Source organism: Sebastes fasciatus, chromosome 8 (assembly GCF_043250625.1).
Source record: "Sebastes fasciatus isolate fSebFas1 chromosome 8, fSebFas1.pri, whole genome shotgun sequence".
Taxonomy (NCBI): Eukaryota; Metazoa; Chordata; class Actinopteri; order Perciformes; family Sebastidae; genus Sebastes; species Sebastes fasciatus.
In genome coordinates, this window is record NC_133802.1 from 16,996,822 (window position 1) to 17,018,822 (window position 22,001).

The following is a 22,001-nucleotide window of genomic DNA, read 5'->3' on the forward strand; positions in this document are numbered from 1 at the left end:
TCACTCTCTCAAACACTTGATGTGTGTGTGTGTGTGCAAACATTAGCTGTAGAAATGTGGATACTGATTGTAAGCTGTGCAGTGGCAAACAGAATCTCTTAAACCTGCAGTAGACAGAAATCTTTTGTCATCATTGGTCATAAGTTCCATAATAACCTTTCATCATATTGCAATTCAAGTGTTCTGAGAGAAAACTAGACTTCTGCACCTCCTCATGGCTCTGTTTTCAGGTTTTAAAAAATCTAGCCTGTGACGGGAGACTTTGACCAACCACAGGTCATTTCAGAGAGAGAGAGCGTTCCTATTGGCTGTGCTCCGGCTGGTGGGCGGTGCTTGGTATTTCCTCAACAGATCACAAACTTTCTCATTTCACAGCTAAACAGTACACTACAAGATGTTTCTGAAAACATTTGAGGAGAGAAATAGGCATTACAGTAACAGAATTCATATTTGATCAGCGTTGCCTAGTTTGACCGTTTGCGAGTGATTGACAGCTGCTCAGAGATGGCAGGCTCCAGCTCGTCTCTGATTGGAGCACCGGAGGACACATATGGACACAGAAGCACATGATTTTTATTTTTCAGATTACCTGTCTCATGCACTACTGTCACGATATAGTGACCGTTTTACAAAACTAACTTTTTTTAACCATATTTGCTCCATTTCTACCCACTGCTGCTTTAATGGCCTCATATTCCACATTACAGATGAGTTTGACATCACTGATTATGTGTGTTTTTTTTCATCACGTGTCTGAAGCAAGCACCACATCCTGACTGTTTCAGAGCAGGGGTGCGACATCCTGCCCACAATGAGAGCAGGTAGCTATTGTGGTTCCTCCTCATCCTCACTGTCCGGTTCACACAAAAAGCGCAAGCAGCTATCCAACTTGACCTGACCTGGTGTGTAATCCACAAAGTCATTGATGCATTTGGTAGACAAGGTCTCGACCGATCACTTTCCTCTCTCTTCGACCTCTCCAGCTCTCATCCGCTCCGCAGCCACAGCCTCATGTTGCAGTGAGAGAGAGATCATTGTTGGAGGAGGACTCTGTGGATGACAAGCTGCTCAGTGGACGGTAGACAGACAGAGGCGCACGGAATCCCGACTTGTTTACTCGGTACCGGGCACACAGTTGCACCGTTGCGCAGCAGCTTTTACGCACAACCCAAAGAGCAGGAGCGAGGAGTGCGTCTGTCTGTCTGTCTGTCTGTCACAACCATGTCAGCTGCAACAGCTTCAATAGCAGATGTGTCCAGGACTGCTTTTACAAACAAAGATGAGCGGAATAAGTCAGGTAAGACAAGAAACAGCGAAGCAAATGTGTGGTGTCTAGAGCAGACTCGAGTTGAGCGTGTGTATGGATGTGTGTGGGATGGGGATTTCTTTTAGGCACTTAGCAAATTTGCTCTTATAGTCCAGTATAATAACATAAAGGCTTGTAGCTGTTTTAGGATTTTACTTATTTTACATATTTACTTATACATATTTTGTGAGAGGGTAATATATAAGTTGTGTCTTTTATTCAAAGATCACTACACATTTTATAGAGATGTAATGTGTGTTACCTTAAAGCTAGACCTATATTTCCTCTTGTGCAATATCCCTTCAGGGACTTAGAAAATTTGCTCTTATGGTCCAGTATTAACATAAAAGCCTGTAGCTATTTTAGAATTTTACTTAAACATGTTTTGTGAGAGGGTAATATGTAAATTGTGTCATTTATTCAAAGTACATTTTATAGAGATGTACTGTGTGTTACCTTAAAGCTAGACCTATATATTTGCTCTTGTGTAATATCCCTTTAGGGACTTACAGTACTTGCTGTGACAGCAGTTTCCCAGCAATTGTTCTATAGGATTAATAGTCAAGGTGTATATCATGTAATGCATTTGCAGACTTGTATCTTTTGTTAATGGGTGTGTGATCATTTCTTAAGAAATACAATTTACATCATACAGTGAGTCCTCTGGTTTGTTTGTTTTTTTAAGGGAAAATTAACCTTTTTTATTCCATTAAATTGTGATTATTAATAAAACATGATAAATTATTATTATTTCAATTAAATGAACTTCATGCACGCACACCTTTCTTCCATATGTCATAATTTATTTAAATTTTTTTTATGAAAGAGGAAGTGAAAAAGGGGAGGTCTCTGGTGGCTTTAACATATGGAGCTCACGCAGACACATGCACACAAGTTACATAAAAGTGATGCTCTCTATTTGTCATTACATAAACTTGAATATAAATGCTAATAGCCTTCAGGGGAGCATTTTATCCCAGTTGAGTCTGGTCTAGTGTCACAGTAAAGTTTGATCAGAAGTGTGGGTAATTCTTTAAAAAGAAAATGGGCTTCACTTAACCTCATGTCTTTCTTTCTGACTGTCTGTCTGAACTTCTGGTGTGATTCGGCACCCCTTGTGGTGATAAAAGTGCACCACATGTTTCTCCTCGCATTCTTGGATGTTTAACAATCCCAAATCTCTCCAATGCCATAATCCATTGTTTTCTTAGGAGGTTCCCCTCAGTTAATGACCGGTTTCCCTGACGCCTGATCACATCTTCCCTCCCAGTCCTTGTTGGAAATCACCGACTTGATGTCATTGTGTTTATATGCATTCCTACAGCTTGTGTCATGATGAAGTGATACTCTTATTTTTGTAGGTTGCTGGCGTACTTAGTAGACACAGAGAGAGAAACCTCCCCTCCTGTAATATGCTGAGCAGCACTGTACTGGCTATGCTGTATGATAACCGGTTGTTTAGCATGGCTCCAGATGGCCCGTGTGTTTTCCACCAGCCTCGCAGGCCTTTTGTTTAATGATTTATCACATTTCCTGCTTCGATACTGTTAGAACTGGATGCAGCTCAGCACCAGGCTGTTTACAGGGAGGCAGAGTTTTGTCATGCAGCCCTACAGGGGTTCAGCGCTGATAGCTCAAGTGGAATGATTGTCCCATCCCACATTGAATCTCATCCGCAGTGCTCCATTCTTCTTTGTTGTCCACACCCTGAATAGTTGTTTTGTGAATTCTGAGTTGTCTGATCATCTCTGTGAAAACACATTTCTTCTGAGGATACATGAATTATACATGAATTCAAACTTTAGCTGAACTTTTGGTGATGAATACACATCTAACATCTGCAACATAACTCAATCACAGCCACTGTTTTTGATGCACACAATGTAAATGTAGCACAGCACACAGTGAAATTTAGCTACTAGATTTAATCCATCCTAGTATATTAGGAGCAGTGGGCAGCTACTATACAACGCCCGGGGAGCAGTGTTAGGTGCCTTCCTCAAGGGCACCTTTGGCAGTGCCCAGGATGCGAACTGGCACCTCTCCAGCTACCAGTCCACACTCCGTACTTGGTCAGTGTGGGGACTTGAATGGATGGTAAATGGACTTGCATTTATATAGCGCTTTTCTAGTCTTCCGACCACTCAAAGCGTTTTACACTACATGTCAGCATTCACCCATTCACACACACATTCATACACTGATGGCAGAGGCTGCTAAGGTGCCAACTTTGCCCATCAGGATCTAATCTAAATACTCATTCACACACCGGTGGCTATGCCTTCGGGAGCAATTTGGGGTTAAGTGTCTTGTTCAAGGACACATCGACATGTGAGCCGCCCAAGTAAAATGTATTCATCAAGTGCTCTTTCTTACAGGTCAGACCCAGGGTCAATGCAGACCCATGCCCCTGCCAGCCCTGGGCACCCAGAGGATCATCCAGGGCAACGGCACCACTGTGGGCACCGTCCTTTCTCTGCAGTGCCCCGCCAAACACAGACTGGTAGGAGGTGAGCTGATGTGCGTCATGGACACCAACAGCACCCACTGGGTGGGGGAGAACTACTGTAAACGTGAGTAGGAACTAAGACCTTGATGTGACAGTTAATATAGAATGAGTGGCACTCATTCATTTAGAACCGAAATATTCCAAATGCTTTTACTGGGAGAATTGCAGCGACTGCAAAACTTCCCCTGAACTGTCTGCTCATTATTCTGAGGAGATGGGATATATATTAAACATTATGTGATAGGCACTGTGGCTGTGGGCAATGTTACATGAAGACACTTGAGGTATGATTTGGCTTTGCAATAATGAATTCTTCTAAATTATGTGAGGACACATTGGAGAGAAAATAATTCCTTGCTTGGGGATGAAGCTCATTAAAGGAGAATATTAATGCTAATGGAGGCAGAGAGGAATAATTTCAAGCAGGTGCACAGTTAGCCGCTCTTTTGATGAGTGAGTGGAAAAAAGTGAGAGCCGGATCTTAATTATGTTTCAGGGTCAGTCATCGTGGGAGAGAAGACGCTGTGAAACTGAAAGAAATTAAAATGGAATTTATATTTTATTGTCCTTTCCATGATGAGCTGGCATGTAAAACGAATTTATTGCTGCCAGTCTCCTCCGGTTAATGAAAGACTTGTGATACAGCGGCCTTTATTTGTAAAGGTGGCAGAGTCTGATAAGGAGTTGTTGTACATAGATTTTGCAGCGTGATGAATGGAGCTGTCTTATACCTTGAGTGCATGACATGGAAATAAAGTCGATAAATCCGTCAACAGTCTTCTTCTCTCACCCTCCAGCTCTGACTCCATATGAGGACTATGGTTTCCGTGTGGCCGTGCTGGCGTCCATCGTAAGCTCGGCCGTCATCTTCTTCATGTCCGTGGCCTTCATCACCTGCTGTTTGCTCGACTGCATCAAAGAGGACGAAAGGAAAAAGCATGAGAGGTGACTTAAAAGTACCAATACCACAATGTAAAAGTACTCTGTTACAAGTGAAAGTCCTTCATTTAAAATCATTAAAGGTGCACTGTGTAAAACCTGGCCACACGCTCCAAACAAATAGGGGGCAGCATTTCAGCTCTACTACTGGGTCCACACAATCTACATTTACAGTCATCAGTTGATAAAAAAAAAGCCAACTACTAACTAAAAGCAGGGTAAGAATATGCAAAAATTTACATTTATGTTATAGTTTGCTTAACTCAGTTTTAGCAAGAACATAGTTGCAAAAACAGCCACATCAAAACCAAATGTTGACGCCATTTGGAATGTTTTTCAGGACGATGTTTTAAACAAAAATTTGTGCCAGATCTTTGTAGACACATTGCACCTTTAAAGTTACTCACCAAAAGGTGAGTAACTAAAGGTGAGTGTATCTAACAAAGGTGTTGAAGGCGTTTCCTTCCTAATAAAACATTTGCAAAGTTGATTTTTAAGTATTGTTTACTAGCCGTCAGTCTTCTTCTTCCCTGCCTTTGTTGGTGCATTGCTGCATATATTGGCAAGTTCCCGCTACGTGTGGATCAGTGGATTGGTGTGAAACTAGTGGCAGAACATGCATGTGCATCCTCGTGGATGAGACAAACGAAATAGCTCCATAGCTACTGGAGGTAAAACAAATTATTTGATGATAATACTTATGTAAGAGTACTTAAGTATTATCAGCAAAATGTACTGAAAGTATACAAAATCTGTAAAGTAACTAATGCTTGTAGCTGTCAAATAAATGTAATTTAATAAAAACTACAACATTCCTCTCTGAAATGGAGTGAAGTAGAAGTATTAAGTAACATAAAATGGAAATACTCAAGTTAACTACCTCAAAATTGTGTTTACTTTAGCAATGTACTTTAGCTACTTTCTGTCACTCGAAGCAAAGAATGGAGAAGAAACAAAGAAGAGAGTTATCAGTCAGTTTCCTGCGATGCATTTACAAACTGAAATACTGACGTGCAGGTTTAAATGTGTTTTGTTTTTTTAAAACAGGGAGTCTGATAGTATGTGGCAGTGGGAGGAGCAGGCCCAACAGCAGGAGGACGACAGGTCTCGCTACAACCATAAAGGCAGGAACAACAACAACAACAACAGCCAGGAGAAGGTTTCACTGTGGGACACCCGTAACCCGGCCATGTGTGACAACATGCGACCCTGCAGGTGAGATGTGGACTGAATTTTGCTTAAATGGTTAAAAAAGGGGAGCAAATGTCCCTGAACACACCAGTAGAAACTTTAAAGAAACAACTTCCTGTCTTTTCCTCCACAGATGTCACCAGCAGGACGCCTACGGTCCATGCGGCCCCCCTCCTCCGCTGTCTAATCTCCCCGGCTACGACTACAACCAGCTTCTCTTACCCCGAACCCCAGAGTCTGCACAGATCCCTGGTCCACCTGAATACAGCGGACCTCCTCAGACCACCAGCCCAGGCCTGGTCCAGATCTCGGCAGTGGGGCCTGGTGTGGTGTGGCAGTATGGAGGACAGCAGAGCACTTTTTCAGGGGTGAAGCCATCAAACACGGATGAGACCAACACGAGGAGTATGAACCCTGCCAAAGAATCCAACATTCGGATTATATCAGTGTGAGGACACATTATAACACAGGAGGTGAATACCCTGTTTACTGACCAGATGCTGGTCTGGTACGATGAGGACTACGAGAAGAACATTCCTGATCTTGTTGAAAATGATAATGTCTGCAGCTCTGCACAGTATAAAGGCTCTATAGGCATACTGATCTGACAGACACATGTGCCTTTTAGTAAACTGTAATGGCACACTGCCCTCTGTTGGAAAAGGGGAATCATTGCACTTTGAGGACACCGGCCTTGTTGGATGTCACTCCCTGTTATTAAAAGGTCCAGGGACTTTCATGCCCTCAAACTGAGCTTTTCACAAGCCCATCAAATTGTTATGTTTTGGTTAAAGTTTACAATTAAGGTGTTTATTGGGATAACTCACTGTAGGCAGCTGAGGAAGTTGTCTGAGGAACTGTAAAGTCCGTTTGTTGGCTGAGGAGAGTATAGCTGAAAAGCACTGGCACCAGTATGTAAATATAATTTTTTTTTAAAGAATGTAAATAAATGAAAGACTTCTACTGATTATTATGAGTGAGACTATATTGGGGTGGAAGGAGTGCAACGGTGTACATTTTGAGGGTCCAAATGTTTATTGTTTATACACACCTAGGGATTTCAAGTGAAATGGTGAAAAAAGGCAAAACTATTATTATTATTATCATTATTGTTATTATTATTATTATTATCATTAATATTAATATTATTATTATCATTATTATTATTGTTATTGTTATTATTATTATTATATTATATTATTATTATTATTGTTATTATTACTATTGTTATTATTATAAGTATTATTATTATTATTATCATTAATATTATTATTATCATTATCATTATTATTATTATTATTATTATTATTATTATTATTATATTATATTATGTTATTATTATTATTATTATTATTATTATTATTATTATTATTATATTATGTTATTATTATTATTATTATTATTATTATTATTATTATTATTATTATTATTGACAGAGCTAATTGACAGTATAAATGGAAGCAGGGGAATAAAATAAAGTGATAATGATGACACCTCTTTGGTAGAGTGTTCAGTGCAAGAGAAAGCTTCAATAGCTGCTGTCTGTTAATCAGCTCAGTCTGCTCCACAGTGTCTCTGTCTGTCTGCGGACTGATACTCACCATGTGGCTCCGAGGTGCGGTCATGTGGTGCGGATGTAACGGGACAACAGACACCGTCACACCGGGGGGACCAGGAAGTTTTCACCGGGAGGCTGTCGGTCTGGAAAGAGCACGTTGTTTGTCAGTATGACAGGTTTGTGAATCACAACATGTTTTGGCTCGTTTTTGGATCATTTACTGAAATCAGTGCGCGCTGACCTCCCGCTGTGCTGCGTCGATGCGCCACCTGTTGCATCAAATCTATAAGTTTAGTTGTTGCTACAGCAATGTGGGATCAGATAGGACTACATTAATTACTTACTACTACCTACTTTTCTATTGAGATATCCAGAGTATAAATAAACCATGAGCAGTTTGATAGACAGGTGCATTTCCATGATGTTATGTAATAGAGCTTTGCAGCCAATTAAGATATGCATGATGAAGCTCCTCTTGTCAGTCACATCTAAATCTGAAGTTTGGTTTTAAGAATAATGTCTCTTAAAGAGCTGACTTAAATCTGACATTATAGGATGAGGCACTTTTATTTCATCTTGTTTGTTTGTTTGTAGCAAGATATTCTGCCTATACACAAGATGTTGCCAGTTGTATTGAATAAAGAAAAATAAAACTAGCCAATAGATTAAGATAAGATAAGATAAGATAAGATAAGATATTCCTTTATTAGTCCAGCAGTTGGGAAATTTGCAGTGTACAGCAGCAAAGGGGATAGTGCAAAAAACAAGATGCATCAGCTAACACAGTAAAAAAAGAGCTAAACAAAGTGTAACAAAATATGAACCTTTTAAATAGAAGGAAGTATAAAAAAAAAAAGGAGCATTATATACAGTATTGACAATAAACAGACTATTAACAAAATTGCACAAGTTGAAAATGATATTGCACAGTATGAATTACACCAGAGCAGTACTGATAGACAGTTGGTGTACAGTAAAGTGCAGTTCTTGTCAGTTTTACAGAGATTAAATTATGATAAATGTTACAGGACAAACAAGTGGAGACGCTCCAGGTGAATAGGGTAAACATTTTTAACTTAAATAGATATCGCCATGAAAAAAAGTTTCTGAAAATGTTATGTTTAAATATGCAAACTGAGGCATTATATAATGAAATATGTGCTAATTTGCATACATTTTCAGAACACTAATCTGACCATTGTATGAAGCCAGGTTCAAAATTCTTGATTCATTTTGTTGACATAAATTATATTGGAGTCAACGGTTTTTATAGAGGGAATTTTGGATATGTCATCTCTTTTTAGCACTACATAAATCAGAAAATACCGTCCACAGGCATAAATAAACTTTGCCATGTTTTTCGCCGGGAATAAATTGGTCTATAAATCAGGCTATGAATGATATACTGTATGAACAAACCACTCTGTAAAAACCCTTCAGAATATAGATAGGAATGAAACTGGAAAGTTTGATGAATGAAAGTGCTACTGAAGTGGATATTTCTGGCTCAGAGTGAGAAAAAAAAAATATTTTGAGAAAACGGCATTTAAAGATATTTATTGGGAAATTCCATACATTTTGAAGACACCTCAGGTAGATAGAATAAACATTTCTAACTAATAGATATCACCATGAAATGTCCCCAGTTGATTACTTAGGTACATGAAGACAATTATTTTTTGTACATCAAGTTGTCTGAAAAATGTATGTTTAAATATGCAAATGAGGCATTATCCATTGCTAACTTTTGATGAATTTATGAGAAATCTACAGACGCAGACAGACAAAGTAGTAAAATGAACAGCTAAATATGTATTTTGGATAATTTCTTTCCACTAGTCTGACAGAAGATGTGTTAAGGAAGTAAAATAGCCCAAATCTAAAAATTGACAAGTGCATGAAAATGATCTTTTTGCCTGGGGTGTCTCCCCTTAACTCTTCAGTTTCTTACCTACTTAATATATTTGCTGCATCTCTACTAGCTGTTGAAGATCAGTTGCGAACACACATTTGCCTGTGTAATGTGGACATTTTTCAGAAATCCTAATGACGGATGTTATACACATTTCTGCACAGGCAAAGATAAGCAATGTTCACGAGTAAACCCTCACTAAGAGGAGATCTGCTTCTATGCTGCACATCACATTTTTGGCATAATGCCCCCAGTCTTCCTTCACACCTCAGTGTTGATCTAGTGATCTGGGGAGGACATCAACAGTGAGTTGTGTGATTTTATGGTGAAATCACGCGCTGTATCGTTTAAAAATGTCTACAAAATACAGCCTCAAATGACCATCAAGTTGAACGAGCACCTTTAACAGTCAACAAATAATATTACCAAACTGGTATTTACCTCAGGCCTCACAGGCTTTCTATTATAACACGTCTGTTATTTATGCACACCCTCACTCAGTAAACATGTCGTTCATACATAAAGTGTTGCCAAATGGACAATTTTAACTGTATTCACCTTTCTAAACAGGAGAATAAACCTCTTAGTCTTTTATTTTAAGAACAGGACTGATGCCAAGACCAGCTTACTAAAAAACTACTTATAAAATCTGCCGGCCTTCAATTAGACTTTTGTAGCATGCTTTAATTTTACAGGGTCATAACCTTGTTTCTAACTGATGCCTTTATGAAAATAAATTCAGGAATTAAAGTGTGCATGTAGTGTAGAGTGCAGTTTATTTGACACTCTCTGCTCGTCTTTAATGTTGTCATTTCTGTCGTTCTTGACTAGACACTGACGATGACCACGAGCAGCTCCAGAGGGACGCCCAGTTCCTGTGCTCAGATCAGAGGATGGACACTGAACTGGTTGACAGACTGGTGCTGCAGCTGAACAGGATCCACCCCCAGATACTCAGTGACAAGGAGGCCCACAGGGTCACTACAGATAACATTTGACACCGTCCCAACAAACAAAACATCCAGTTTCAACAGTCATCATGTCCTTACACTTGAAATCTGCTAAACTGAATTTGGTCTTGGAGCAGAAGCTCAGTGTGCAGGTATCCAGGTGTGCAGTGATTTGATTCAGCATGTGTCTCCCTGCAGTTCAGGAAGCTGAGCGTGCCCACCAAGGTGAGGTTAGCTGATCTGTTGAAGCACCTGCATGGAAAGGGCAAGGAGGCATGTCTTGAATTCTACAGAGGGCTTCACATCCACGCTGAGGACGTCTACTCCAACCTGCCCACCAGAGTCATACAGAGAGGTACCAACACTGAGTAGGTTTTAGTGGCCAAGTAGGTGGGAACCCTCTATTCTCAGGGATGTGATCCCGCACACTCGCATATCGATATATTTTTGAGATGCAGAAATGTCTTGCACATGTGTGATTATGTCCTGTTTTCACAAAAAAGGTGTTAACAAAAGGGTATACTGTATACAAAATACATATATGGAAATAAGATTAATTGGATTATATTCACCAGAAGTATAAAACATGCCTACTTGTACCTTATAAATTAAAAAGAAAGTACCACTAATTTGTGAGGGAAATGTCTTTATTGTTTTATTTTTGGGTTGCTGGAAAGAAAATCAACCCATAATTCCTGACAATGACTGATATATTTGACTTCAGGACATATCTGCCTAGATACAAACACAAAATCAAGCATTTTACTGTATCAATTTAGATATATTCCCAAGTAAAAGTCCCGTATTTGTACCTTGAAATAGCTGCATTTCTGAATGCTTGTGTTATAACGACACATTTTGCCATCATTCCTGACAATGGCTGATATATATGACTTCAGTACATCTCTGACAACATACAGTACATGCTGAAAATCAAACATCTCTACTGTATCAATTTAGAGATATTCCAACGTAAAAGTCCCTTAAAAGTGTGTGATGCAACTTTTTCCCATGGTCTAGTGTTAAAAAAGTTAACAAAAATCACAATAAATAGTAATATCGAATCGCAATACTTGTAGAGTCACAATTCATATCAAATCAGCACCCGCGTACCTTGATAGTATTGAATCAGTCAGGAGATAAGCATATCGTCCCAGGCCTGCCGTTGCAGTAATTTAGTGGGAGGATGAAATGAAATGTACAGTAGAATCACAAATAAAATGGAAGTGACAAAACACCAAAAGGTGTGTTAATCTACATCTATGTGGTATAGTCATGTGCCAGCGTTCAAACAGAGAAACTGTCCATTCATCATTTTCTAAAATTCCTGTGCATAATGTTATTAAAGTTTACTGCAGTACACTGACACATTATGAGGTGGTTTTAACCTGGTGTTGTCTGTATTAGTACGTCTATCCATAAGTGCACTCTTTCTTTTTCTTTTATGTTTTCAAAGTTTTGTTGTGCAGTTTACCCAGTTTATTTTAAGTGAGATGGTTTGGCAGATCTCACTAGCAGCTTCCCCGGTGTCCCATAGCGGTGGATCCCCCGCTGTGTAATAGCCCTGTCTGGCCTTATGTAGGCTTATCCTATCCCAAGATACAGACGGAAGCCAATGTGCTGCCTGGACTGCAGTTCAAGTAGTGGATGTGACATGACACGAGCTGTTATTTAAAGTGTGGGGTTTACCCATTAACCATTTTCACTCTCTGTTCTAGAAGTGGCCGATCCAAAATGGACTAAGACTGCAATCCACCCAGAGAGAGCTGTGCTTAATGACAGAGGTAAGTCTAATCAACACCGTACAGTAGAGCATAATATGAGCTTTATGTTTTTGATATGCAGACATATACTATTTAAGTGTTGGTGCAACATAAAGTATGTACAATCCATGATTTATTTTCCATTGATTTACAGTATATTTGATTTGGTTCCATGACAACAGAGCTTATAAGTGCAAAACTGTTAGCAGCCATCTCTCAAACATGAATGTCCCTACTCACAACTACATTAAAATGTGATTACATAACTTTTAGAGGAAGACAAAAAAAATGTGCATTGTGAGTTGTACGTTTATATGAGGTGGTAAAGGCTTTAATAATGACATGTGTATTGATTTTCTTTGTGGAAAATGGGGAAAGTAACACAACCCAATGTATATATTGCCCTGGATGATCTAATCTGTAATACTATTTTTCATGTTCTTTTTAAAAATAAAACTTTATTTGAATAGCACCTTTCATACAGGTTAGTGCAAACTTAGAAAAATAAACAGACAAATAAAAAAAAGTACAAATGTGTACCAGGAGAACAACAGAAAAGATGAAATAATTATAAAAATTTAATAAATTTAATTAAAAGTAATAGTAGTAAAACAATAAAATAAGTGATTAATAAAATTAAAATAAAGTAGAATACAATTTTACAACTTAAATGCAATGAAATAAGTAATTAATAAAATAACAATAAAATAGAATACAATTTTACAACTTAAATACAATAAAATAAGCGATTAATAAAATTAAAATAAAATAGAATAAAATTATACAACTTAAATAAAATGAAATAAGTAATTAATAAAATAACAATAAAATAGAATACAATTTTACACCTTAAATACAATAAAATAAGTGAATACAAATACAGTCAGACAATGGGCCTTGTGATGCATTACCTGTTTAAGAAAGGTGTCTAGTCTTTGCAAATTTACTTTTTTTATCCATGAACAGAAACCGGTGGCTGCCTGAAAGGTAGGAAGTCTTTCTTAAGACCAATTGAAAACTTTGGGAAATTGTGGGCAGTAGTGTAATGTTATAATAATTTGTAGTTAATGGCCCTTTACTCTGCAGTTGTAGAAGTTTAATTTGGCAGCATGACTATAGGGTGTTTTCTTTTTTAATGTGGTGGTCTTACAGTTTGTGTGCGTGTGTCAGGGTTCCTCTGTACCCCTCTCTGATCCTCAGATAAGCCCCTTAAGCCCAACTAAGCTTTGTTCTTCAACAAACATAGTTGTCTGCTGAACCTTTTAACCCCCAGCATCTGAATGTGGGCCCATTCATCATCCCATTACATCCAGGGCTCTGGCTTTGTGGGTCAGTTAAGCTCACGTGGCCAAAATGGTTTCCTCTGTCCTGTCCTGCATTCCTCTGAACAGTCAGGGGTCATCCACTGGGTCAAAGGTGTGTCAGAAGGGACATAGGTCATCAGTGGTGACTCCCGATCATGAGTCATACAAAGAAATGATCAGATATTCATATGTTTATATTGATGAGAACTTTATTTCTTCTCTTTCCTTCTGCAGGACCAATGTTCTTCCTGAGCTGTTTCAGTTTTGCAGTCGGTATCGCGATGCTCTACTATTACGGAGGTGAGTCATACAGAAAGATGGAGAAGCGTTCAGACTTTCCTTGGGCATTGAAATCTCTTTTGAATATCAAGAATTACCAGTGTACAAAAGTACCCAAAGCCCCTTCTAACTCTTTTATTTCACATTTAAATAATACTTTCCACTGTGTTTGTGTTTAATCATTTCTAAACCACTCTCTCCATATTTCTCAAAAACTCTTTATTGCCACTCTTTCTGCCCACAGAGGGCGAGACTCTGAGAGGCACTGGTCCGTTTCTTCACGGCTCTGCAGCAAGATTTAGTAAAGATGTTTTAATTTCCTACGCTGTGGTTGGAAAGCAAAACAAATGAGGCCGTTAAGATGCTGAAATGATTAAGAAGTATCCCTGTGAGAAGAACACGCTGTGCCACTTTGCTGTGCCAAACTCGTACACACTTGGAGAGCTAAGAATTATATGAATTTGTAAGCACTAATTGACTTGTTTTTTAATCTGGAGCTGACATCAACGCAAGTCATCCTGTCTTGAATTCCCAAAGCTGACATCTCTTTACATGAGAAAATTTTTTTTAATGAGTCTTATCTGGATTTGTTGCGTGTACAGAACAATAATAATTCCAATCACATTATCAGCTAAAATGAAGCGTAATATGAACATCTGTGTTCAGTCACTCTGGCTGATTAGACTGCTCAGCTTAAAGCTGGGTCGGAGCTATTACATCGTGTCACCAAACTCTATGTGCTAATATGAATAATAAAGGGTGAAGCTGTCCTGCCCTAAAAGGTACAACTAAACCAACAGGAGGGCAAGGGAGATGTCAGTCAAGCACAGTTTGTACACACACATACTGTCCTGAACTAAATAGGCAACATACATGAAAACACCTGTGTTAGAGTGCAGGAACCAAGTACTGTAGCACACACTTTAATAGTCTACTCTATCATAAAGTAAGCACAACTACAAGCCAAGTATACCTCTCTGTAGGCCTATAAGGCAAGAATACTTAGACTGTTCTGATCTCTGATAAGTACATAGAAAGTAAAGTGAAAGTATACTCTCTTATTTTAAGTTTAAAAGAAGTATACTACACCGCACACTTGAATACACTTCTTTTTGGTAAGGGTTCAATTGAATTTAACAGTGCCGTGCACGTAAACACACACTACAGTGCAGTTTCTCATACGCACAACAGACATTTCCACCCGCTCACCCACTTTCAGTGCCTTCTAATACTGTGATAAAGAGACTCTTGAAAAATCTAAAGTGCACTATAATAATGTTTTTGCTCCATTAAAGCACATTTTGACATCAGCTGGAGTTGTATCGTGTTATTAATCTAGTGTGACAAAGCCATTCACAGAAATGTAAGCAATTAATCAGCATCAAATACAACATTCACAGTGATTAGCTGTCCTATAGGTTTGTGTCTGGCACTTTGAACATGAAATGGAGATGAGATGATTAAACATTTGATTGAACAGCATCCATAAATACACTAGAGGGCGCTGCTCATTCAGTGCACCAAAGTAGGAAACACAAGGATGATGGAAAATGTTCTGGTGTGCTATAACAATGACAAACTGGAGCAACAGACAGCCCTCATTAATTAATAATGACAATCAAATTGATTGAATGAATGGAGTCAACTTAATTAAACGCTACATTAAGCGCTGTTAACTGCTGAAGAAAGACTTGTGTGCAGGGCGGATCATTTTGAAGCCCTTTCAAGTATTCAGTATAAGTAATGAATCAGTGGGGAAAATGATGGTTTGTACGGTACAGCTCTGGGGGGGAGGAGACCTCAGGTGTCTCATCTCAGGAGATTTGCAGCACTTTTCCCCATCTTTCTTCTCTACAAAGAGAGAGCAACAGATGAGAGAGAGGAGGGATGGGGAGGTGCTAAAGGGGGTTGGAAGTGTCACCAGGGTTATTGTTCAGTTCGAATACTGGCATCCACATTCCCACGAGGGAGCTATTAATAGTCCTGCTGCGCACGACCTCGATGATCATCAGCCTCCTCTGATGTCGGACCCCCATAAAGCCAGTCATATTCAACTTCAGGACTGCGACGGAGCCAGCAGTGTAGGAGCCAAACACATACATTTTATATATAATTTATATCAGTCCACAGATCTGCCCTGAGTGGAGCTGTGTGTGTCATCAATCTGGCTCTCGCCTTGTCTGGCTGTTTCCACGGTTACCGATGATAGTTGTGGAGGAGGAAAAGGATCAGATTGTGACGTCGGCTTGTCATCTGAAAGGTGCTTTGTCACAATCGCGTTGAAGGAAATTATAGATAGCAACATGAATATTCTTCACAGATGATTATGTGAAACAGGCTCAAACTGCTTTTATGTTCTTGTGTTAAACCACTGAAGTGTATTAAATGAGCATTTGCTTGGGCTCTAATTGGGGTTTTCGTTGACATTGCTTGAACACGGGTCTAATTAAGGCTTCCATTTTAACAAGCGGTTCTGCTGGGGTCTGTCCTGTGTTGACTCTGACTCACCAGCTGCTGCCAGTCCAGAGAACCACAGACGCACTCCAGCTTCGCTCAGAGCACCGAGAGTCATGGCATAACCAAACATTGTTATAATTGAATGTTCGGCATGACGCCTGTGGTCGGGGGCAGATGTGTTGGTAAGGTGAACGCTGTGGAGGTTGAACGGAGCTTTGTGTCAGATGAGGCACACCCTGCTCTGTCCGTCAAACCTCCTGGTCCGAGCTGTCTGGAAAAGAACTATGACATCTTGCTCGAACGTCATCAGTGCTATTAAAAATTGAAGCCTGTCCTGCTGTCAGCATTTGTCTGTGTGTGTGTGTGTGTGTGTGTGTGTGTGTGTGTGTGTGTGTGTGTGTGTGTGTGCGACTGTGGATTTGTGTCTGGCCGGTGCTCGGGGTCACTCTCGGGCAGCAGGAGAGACAGACAGTGTGAGCTCACATGTGACTGCAGTTGTCTCCACTTTCCTGTTTGTCCAACTAGGAACAAATGTTGTGTTGTTGATGTACCAGACCTCTTTGTCACTACTGCCGGTTCTCTCTTGTTTGCTGCAGGACAATGCTTTTCTGGTAAATGAACAGTCGGATTTTGTGTGAGTTGGAAATTTCTCTGAGAGCCTGGAGAGGTCAGTGTGTTTGTAGGTCAGGTAGGGCCCAAAAACATGCTGACTACATAGATGTCTATAGGAGACAACTGCACAGTAAAGCAGGAGATAAATACCTTTGTATAGAGAGAGTTGAGCATAAAGGATCTATGTGAGCAGCAGAAATAGAAAGAATACCTGTGTGTGTGTGTGTTCTTGGTCAGTCGCTGCGGAATGGCCTGTGAACTCCAAAGGCCGTGATGAAGACGTTGACTACCACTATGATAAAAACCAGGGCTGTGGCCACGTTTTCCATAATGTTCAGCCTCCAGTGCTTTTGCTCATCATTCAGGTTCCATCGAACTGCAGACAAAACAAGGAAATACAATCAAACAAAACACAAACACACACTCAGTGGATGTCTAACCAAACACCAGCCGTCTACGTGATTCTGGGACTCAAGCCAAGTCATTATACACAGATTTACTGTCAACCATAAATCTATATATACTTAATTCTCATGTCTATGAGTAATCACAAAAAAATGCAGAGTATCAAATATTTAATTTTGACAAGGACATATGAGGATAAAGCAGTCATGATTCAGTTTTCGCTCTGCAATCTGTTATTTTCCTTTGATGAGTTTTTGAATAACATTTGTGCAGAATACCATTTAATTTTCACAAATAATTACATCTTTTTTTAATGAATAGCTAACAGAACAACAAACACGACAGTATGTGAAAAAAATATTGTATAAAATATATAATACTAATGTTTTGGCCCTCTTTAGTAGTTCAAAAAATATACTTCACATTGTTTATCACCTTGATACTTCATGACTTTTCCAATTCTATGAGCATTGCTTATAAACATGATTTTTTGATCTGATGAAATGTTTCAGATGTTGCACAACTTCTGTCTCAGAGACTCCAGCTGTAAAACCTGGTTAAATACACTGGATTAACCTGCTTTATATATATTTGTTATTTGTGTCGACAGTAGCTGTTTACACAGTAATACCCTTATTGCTTTTTTAATAAGGTCAGAAGAAAAGAAGACAAATTAAAGGACAGATTGAGTGATTGTGAAATTATTATTGCTATTTTTATACATCTGTGTGACCCCAAACAATCAGTATTGGTAAGCTAATGTCAACAAAACACAATAAACTCCATGAACAATTTAGTGTTTATATGTTTACCATACAAGACGGATATCATTATGCGCCGTCGTGGCCGGAGGCGTTATGTTATCGGAATGTCCTTACGTATGTCCGTCCGTGAATGTGTTATCTCATTAACGCCTTGAAGGGATTTCTTCAGATTTGGCACAAACGTCCACTTGGACTCAGTGATGAACTGATGAAAAGGTCACTGTGACCTCACAAAACACGTTTTTGGCCGTAACTCAAGAATTCATATGATAATTATGACAATTTCAAGAGAGATTACAAGAGAGATGAACCATAGGATGGTCATAATTCAGGTATGGAGAGGACAAACAGGAAGACGTATTCAGATCCATTACATAAGTAAAAGTACAAATACCACACAAATTTCTTCAAATTTGATACAAACGTCCACGTGGACTCAGTGACGAACTGAATACATTTTGGTGGTCAAAGGTTAAAGGTCACTGACCTCACAAAACATGTTTTTGACCGTAACTCATTCTAATTTTCAGAGATGTAGTGGACATGTATGGTATACACTTACAACTGTCTGTTGGTTGTTTTGATTATTTTTAGGTATGACTGATAAAATATAGTTTTATCACTTTTTCACCTGTGGAGCCATTAGTGTCTTTACTTTCAACTTAACATCCAAATACCTGTTATTATATGTTCGGCATCAGTCTGTTGCTGTGGATTCAGTCATTTAAGACAGACACACAAGCTTTTGATTCAAAGCACATGGAAATAAACAGAAAGAACAATACAAAGAAGAGTAACCTGATCAAGGGAAGCTTGTGTTCCCTGCCTCATTTGTGCTTTGTTAGCACCTTGATGTAATCAAAATGATAAAAGAAAACAAGTAATCCATGTTGTGATAATGACATAGCAACTAATAAAGGTTGTCATCTTCATCATCACGGGGATCGGCTTGTGAATGACGGTAAATTAGGTCAGTTTCAGGGAAATGTGTGTGTAAGGGGGGGAGTATACAGTAGCTGTGACTCTACAGGCACATGTGTCCATGTGTGTATGTGTGTGTTTGAGGGAGGTTACCAAAGGTTAAACGGTGTAAGGACCCCGCTTGGCTGTGTGTGTGTGTGGGTTGGGTTAGAGTGGGGTTGGGGGGTCGGTGGTATGTAGGCCACTCTCATCACGCACCACTGGCTCCATTAGACAGAGCTGGATCCACGGGAGAGGGAGGAGCAGGGAGGGCAGCGGGGTTCAGAACAGCCAAAGGAAATGAAGGAGGAGGAATGAAAAGAGCGATGAGAATGAGATGTGTTTGATATTCTGGTGGAGGAGACGATAGAGGGGGGCCGGTGGAGTCAGAGGATTTGGTGGATGGAGGGGGTCAGAGGGGGCAGGTCTTCATGAAAGTGTGATGATGACTCTCACATGCTGACCGACCCTCTTTCTGACCCGTGATCTTTCACAGTGCAAGAAACTAAATGTGCAAATCTTATTTTACAATTAATTTGGATTGATTATAATAATGATGATTAATTACGACTATTGGGACTTTTTGTGAACACAGACAAACATACAACCTGGTAAATAATGAATACCTCTATTGTAGAAATATATAGAAAGAGAGGTTCAGGTAAGAAGGAAAATCAACCAAACATTCATGACATTATGGCCTAAAATATTTGATTAATTATTTTTGGATTATTATGATTATAGATTACAAGAGAGATAAATTAATATGTACCATAGGGTGGTTATATTTCAGATATGGAGAGGATACTGACAAAAGTCAGTGGTGGAAGAAGTATTCAGATCCATTAATTATGTAAAAGTACTAACTTTTATATATGATGTTTTTGGATTAATATTACTGCTGCACTAATGTCTATGTTGTATTTTACTGCTGTAGATGTTTAAGATTGTGCTAATTTTAATTCTTTATATACTGTTGGGTAATTTAATCTACAGCAATGCATCATGGTCTATAACTTCATCATATGTTTGTAGCGTCGCTGTCCAGCAAGAACCACGTATCTCTAAAAAGTCAACTTTTCATGAGCTCAGAAAAACAGCCCTAGTTTCAGCTTTGATGCAATTTTCCATATCTGGAGATACATGGTTTTCACACACAGGACAGAACAGATATGGAAAATTGTAATCTGAAAAGTAACTAAACTTAAACAAATTTAGTGGAGTAAAAAGTAGAATATTTCCCTATAAGATGTAGTGGAGTAAAAGTATAAAGTTGCATATAATGGAAATACTCAAGTAAAGTACAAGTACCTGGAATTTGTACTTAAGTACAGTACTTTGAGTGTACTTAGTTACATTTCAACACTGCAAACAGTCTTTTATTTACTCCTGCTGTCAGAGCTGAGATGAGTCATTGTGACCTGGCTAAAGTTCACTGACCTGCTGGTCAGTCAGTCTAACGTACATCGCTTCAACTCATCCTAACTCATCTTCCCCTCTCAATGGACCCGTTTTTCCATGTGGCTGTTAAATGCAGACATCTTCAAAATCTCTGGAAGTGTGAATAGATGGCATTTTTACATTTTGTCTATTTTCTATTTACTCCAACATATGCACATTGACATGAGCGCTGACACTTATCGACACATTTATAGGCACGTACACAGCAGAGAATCGAAGCAGACTCCCACGTGTGCTGACAGCAGCACTAAAACCTTGTGAACTCTGACCTGGTGTCAGGCCTGGTTGCCGTGGTTACGGCTAGAGACCAACCGGTAATGGGATGTTTGTCAAGAGTCAGTGGACTTGACATTGGTGAATCTTGCTGAGGGACACACAGAGGGCTGGTGAAGGTCGACAGATGTGGAGCTTGCCCCTGTGGTATATACTGTATATATATATACCAAAAGGGCTGTTTCTTTTCTCACCTATGAGGATGAGCAGGACCCCGACAGTGACCTGCAGACAGAGGGAGATGCTGATCAGGGTGATGATGGGGGCGTAAAGGGAGAAGTTTGGCCCCTGCTCCAGCACGGCCTTGAGCTGGGAGGCATTGGCCATCAGCAGAGCCACATCCAGCATGCTCTCAGCTGCGCTCTTCTTATTAGCATAGTGGTTTATATTCAGAGGGGCCAGGCTGCTGGGCCCAACATCTGGATGAGAGGCCTGGGGGGAGAGAAGAAAGTAACATAGATAATGTTTATGGATTTGAGATAAAGCGCCTGAAAGAAGAACGCTTGGAAATAAACAGAAAGGCATGCTTCTGTGCTGCGTTTCTTTTCTCCCAGTAGAGCAACAAGGCAGCATGCTGATGAGTAATTTTGTGCTTCCTGTTCATTGATGGTAAGGATCTAGTTATCATTCTGACCTAATTAGCACAACAAGCAGCCATTACAGAGGAGTGACCTTTGAAAGCAGAACCATTGACATGAACAAGTCAGCATGCACAGTGTTCAAGGCTTCTACGGTTTGAAATGATCACATTCAGTCTGCACATGTTTTGTGTATTATATCATATGTGTTGCTGTGAGCCCTCTATTCCACTATTTGTTGACTTTATCAAATCAAAGCAGTGTGTCTGATATATGAGTTATGGGTCATCCCTTACAAAAAAAGAATACTTCAAGTTTATTTTATGAAGTAAATTTAGTATAGGTCAAGTATAATCCCAAGTATATTTTATGTAATAATATCAATGTACTAATGGATGTAACAATTGACTAAATTGGCCCATTTTGCAATTTATAAAAAGTATACTTTTAAGTATCTTGGAGAGCTTATTTGCTGGCCTATCAGTTGATGCTAGTGTTAGCTGTCTGAAGTTTTGTTGGTAGCTAGCACAGGAGTCTAAATTGTGTTTGCTCTCCCGGGGACAGTTGGGACAGTATTGTTTATCGTTTCTACCTTGTTAATTCCATATCTCAGCAATTTGTGAACAAGTGACATTGTAAATATAAAGTGTTCATATTTAAACAATTTATGCAATTTTTTAAAATTTAAATGATATCCTTTTAGCCCAGAACGAGGTGTCCCAACCGACCTAGGGAGTACAAGGAGTACATTTTGGGAAAATGCACTCCTTGTACATTTAA

General features: G+C 39.3%; 3 protein-coding genes across 3 annotated transcripts; 2 read left to right on the forward strand and 1 right to left on the reverse strand.

Moving 5' to 3' along the window:
* Positions 1-826: 826 nt before the first annotated feature.
* susd3 (sushi domain containing 3) lies at positions 827-6,915 on the forward strand. Its single transcript, XM_074643883.1, has 5 exons — positions 827-1,297; positions 3,685-3,879; positions 4,613-4,760; positions 5,802-5,969; positions 6,079-6,915. Exons 1-5 carry the CDS (start codon positions 1,057-1,059, stop codon positions 6,395-6,397), a joined length of 1,071 nt encoding a protein of 356 aa, XP_074499984.1. The 5' UTR covers positions 827-1,056; the 3' UTR covers positions 6,398-6,915.
* A 605-nt stretch (positions 6,916-7,520) lies between these two features.
* On the forward strand, positions 7,521-15,044 carry LOC141772652 (caspase recruitment domain-containing protein 19-like). The gene is made up of 6 exons (XM_074643884.1): positions 7,521-7,679; positions 10,247-10,392; positions 10,564-10,720; positions 12,084-12,149; positions 13,667-13,732; positions 13,956-15,044. The coding sequence occupies exons 1-6, from the start codon at positions 7,673-7,675 to the stop codon at positions 14,060-14,062; spliced, it is 549 nt and encodes a 182-aa protein (XP_074499985.1). The 5' UTR covers positions 7,521-7,672; the 3' UTR covers positions 14,063-15,044.
* A 1,900-nt stretch (positions 15,045-16,944) lies between these two features.
* LOC141772653 (ninjurin-1) lies at positions 16,945-21,292 on the reverse strand. Its single transcript, XM_074643885.1, has 2 exons — positions 20,838-21,292; positions 16,945-17,156 (listed from the first exon to the last, which is right to left on the reverse strand). The coding sequence occupies exons 1-2, from the start codon at positions 21,214-21,216 to the stop codon at positions 17,014-17,016; spliced, it is 522 nt and encodes a 173-aa protein (XP_074499986.1). The 5' UTR covers positions 21,217-21,292; the 3' UTR covers positions 16,945-17,013.
* Between the last annotated feature and the right edge of the window lie 709 nt (positions 21,293-22,001).

Bases quoted from the DNA above. Each gene is read 5' to 3' on its own strand.
- susd3 (XM_074643883.1), top strand. From the start codon at position 1,057: ATGACAAGCTGCTCAGTGGACGGTAGACAGACAGAGGCGCACGGAATC. The intron at 3,880-4,612 runs GTGAGTAGGAAC...CTCACCCTCCAG, and splicing joins GGGGGAGAACTACTGTAAAC to CTCTGACTCCATATGAGGAC. The intron at 4,761-5,801 runs GTGACTTAAAAG...TTTTTAAAACAG, and splicing joins GAAAGGAAAAAGCATGAGAG to GGAGTCTGATAGTATGTGGC.
- LOC141772653 (XM_074643885.1), bottom strand. From the start codon at position 21,216: ATGCTGCCTTGTTGCTCTACTGGGAGAAAAGAAACGCAGCACAGAAGC. The intron at 17,157-20,837 runs GTGAGAAAAGAA...TTTTGTCTGCAG, and splicing joins GGTCCTGCTCATCCTCATAG to TTCGATGGAACCTGAATGAT.
- LOC141772652 (XM_074643884.1), top strand. The intron at 10,393-10,563 runs GTCACTACAGAT...GTCTCCCTGCAG, and splicing joins GTGACAAGGAGGCCCACAGG to TTCAGGAAGCTGAGCGTGCC. The intron at 10,721-12,083 runs GTACCAACACTG...TCTCTGTTCTAG, and splicing joins CACCAGAGTCATACAGAGAG to AAGTGGCCGATCCAAAATGG.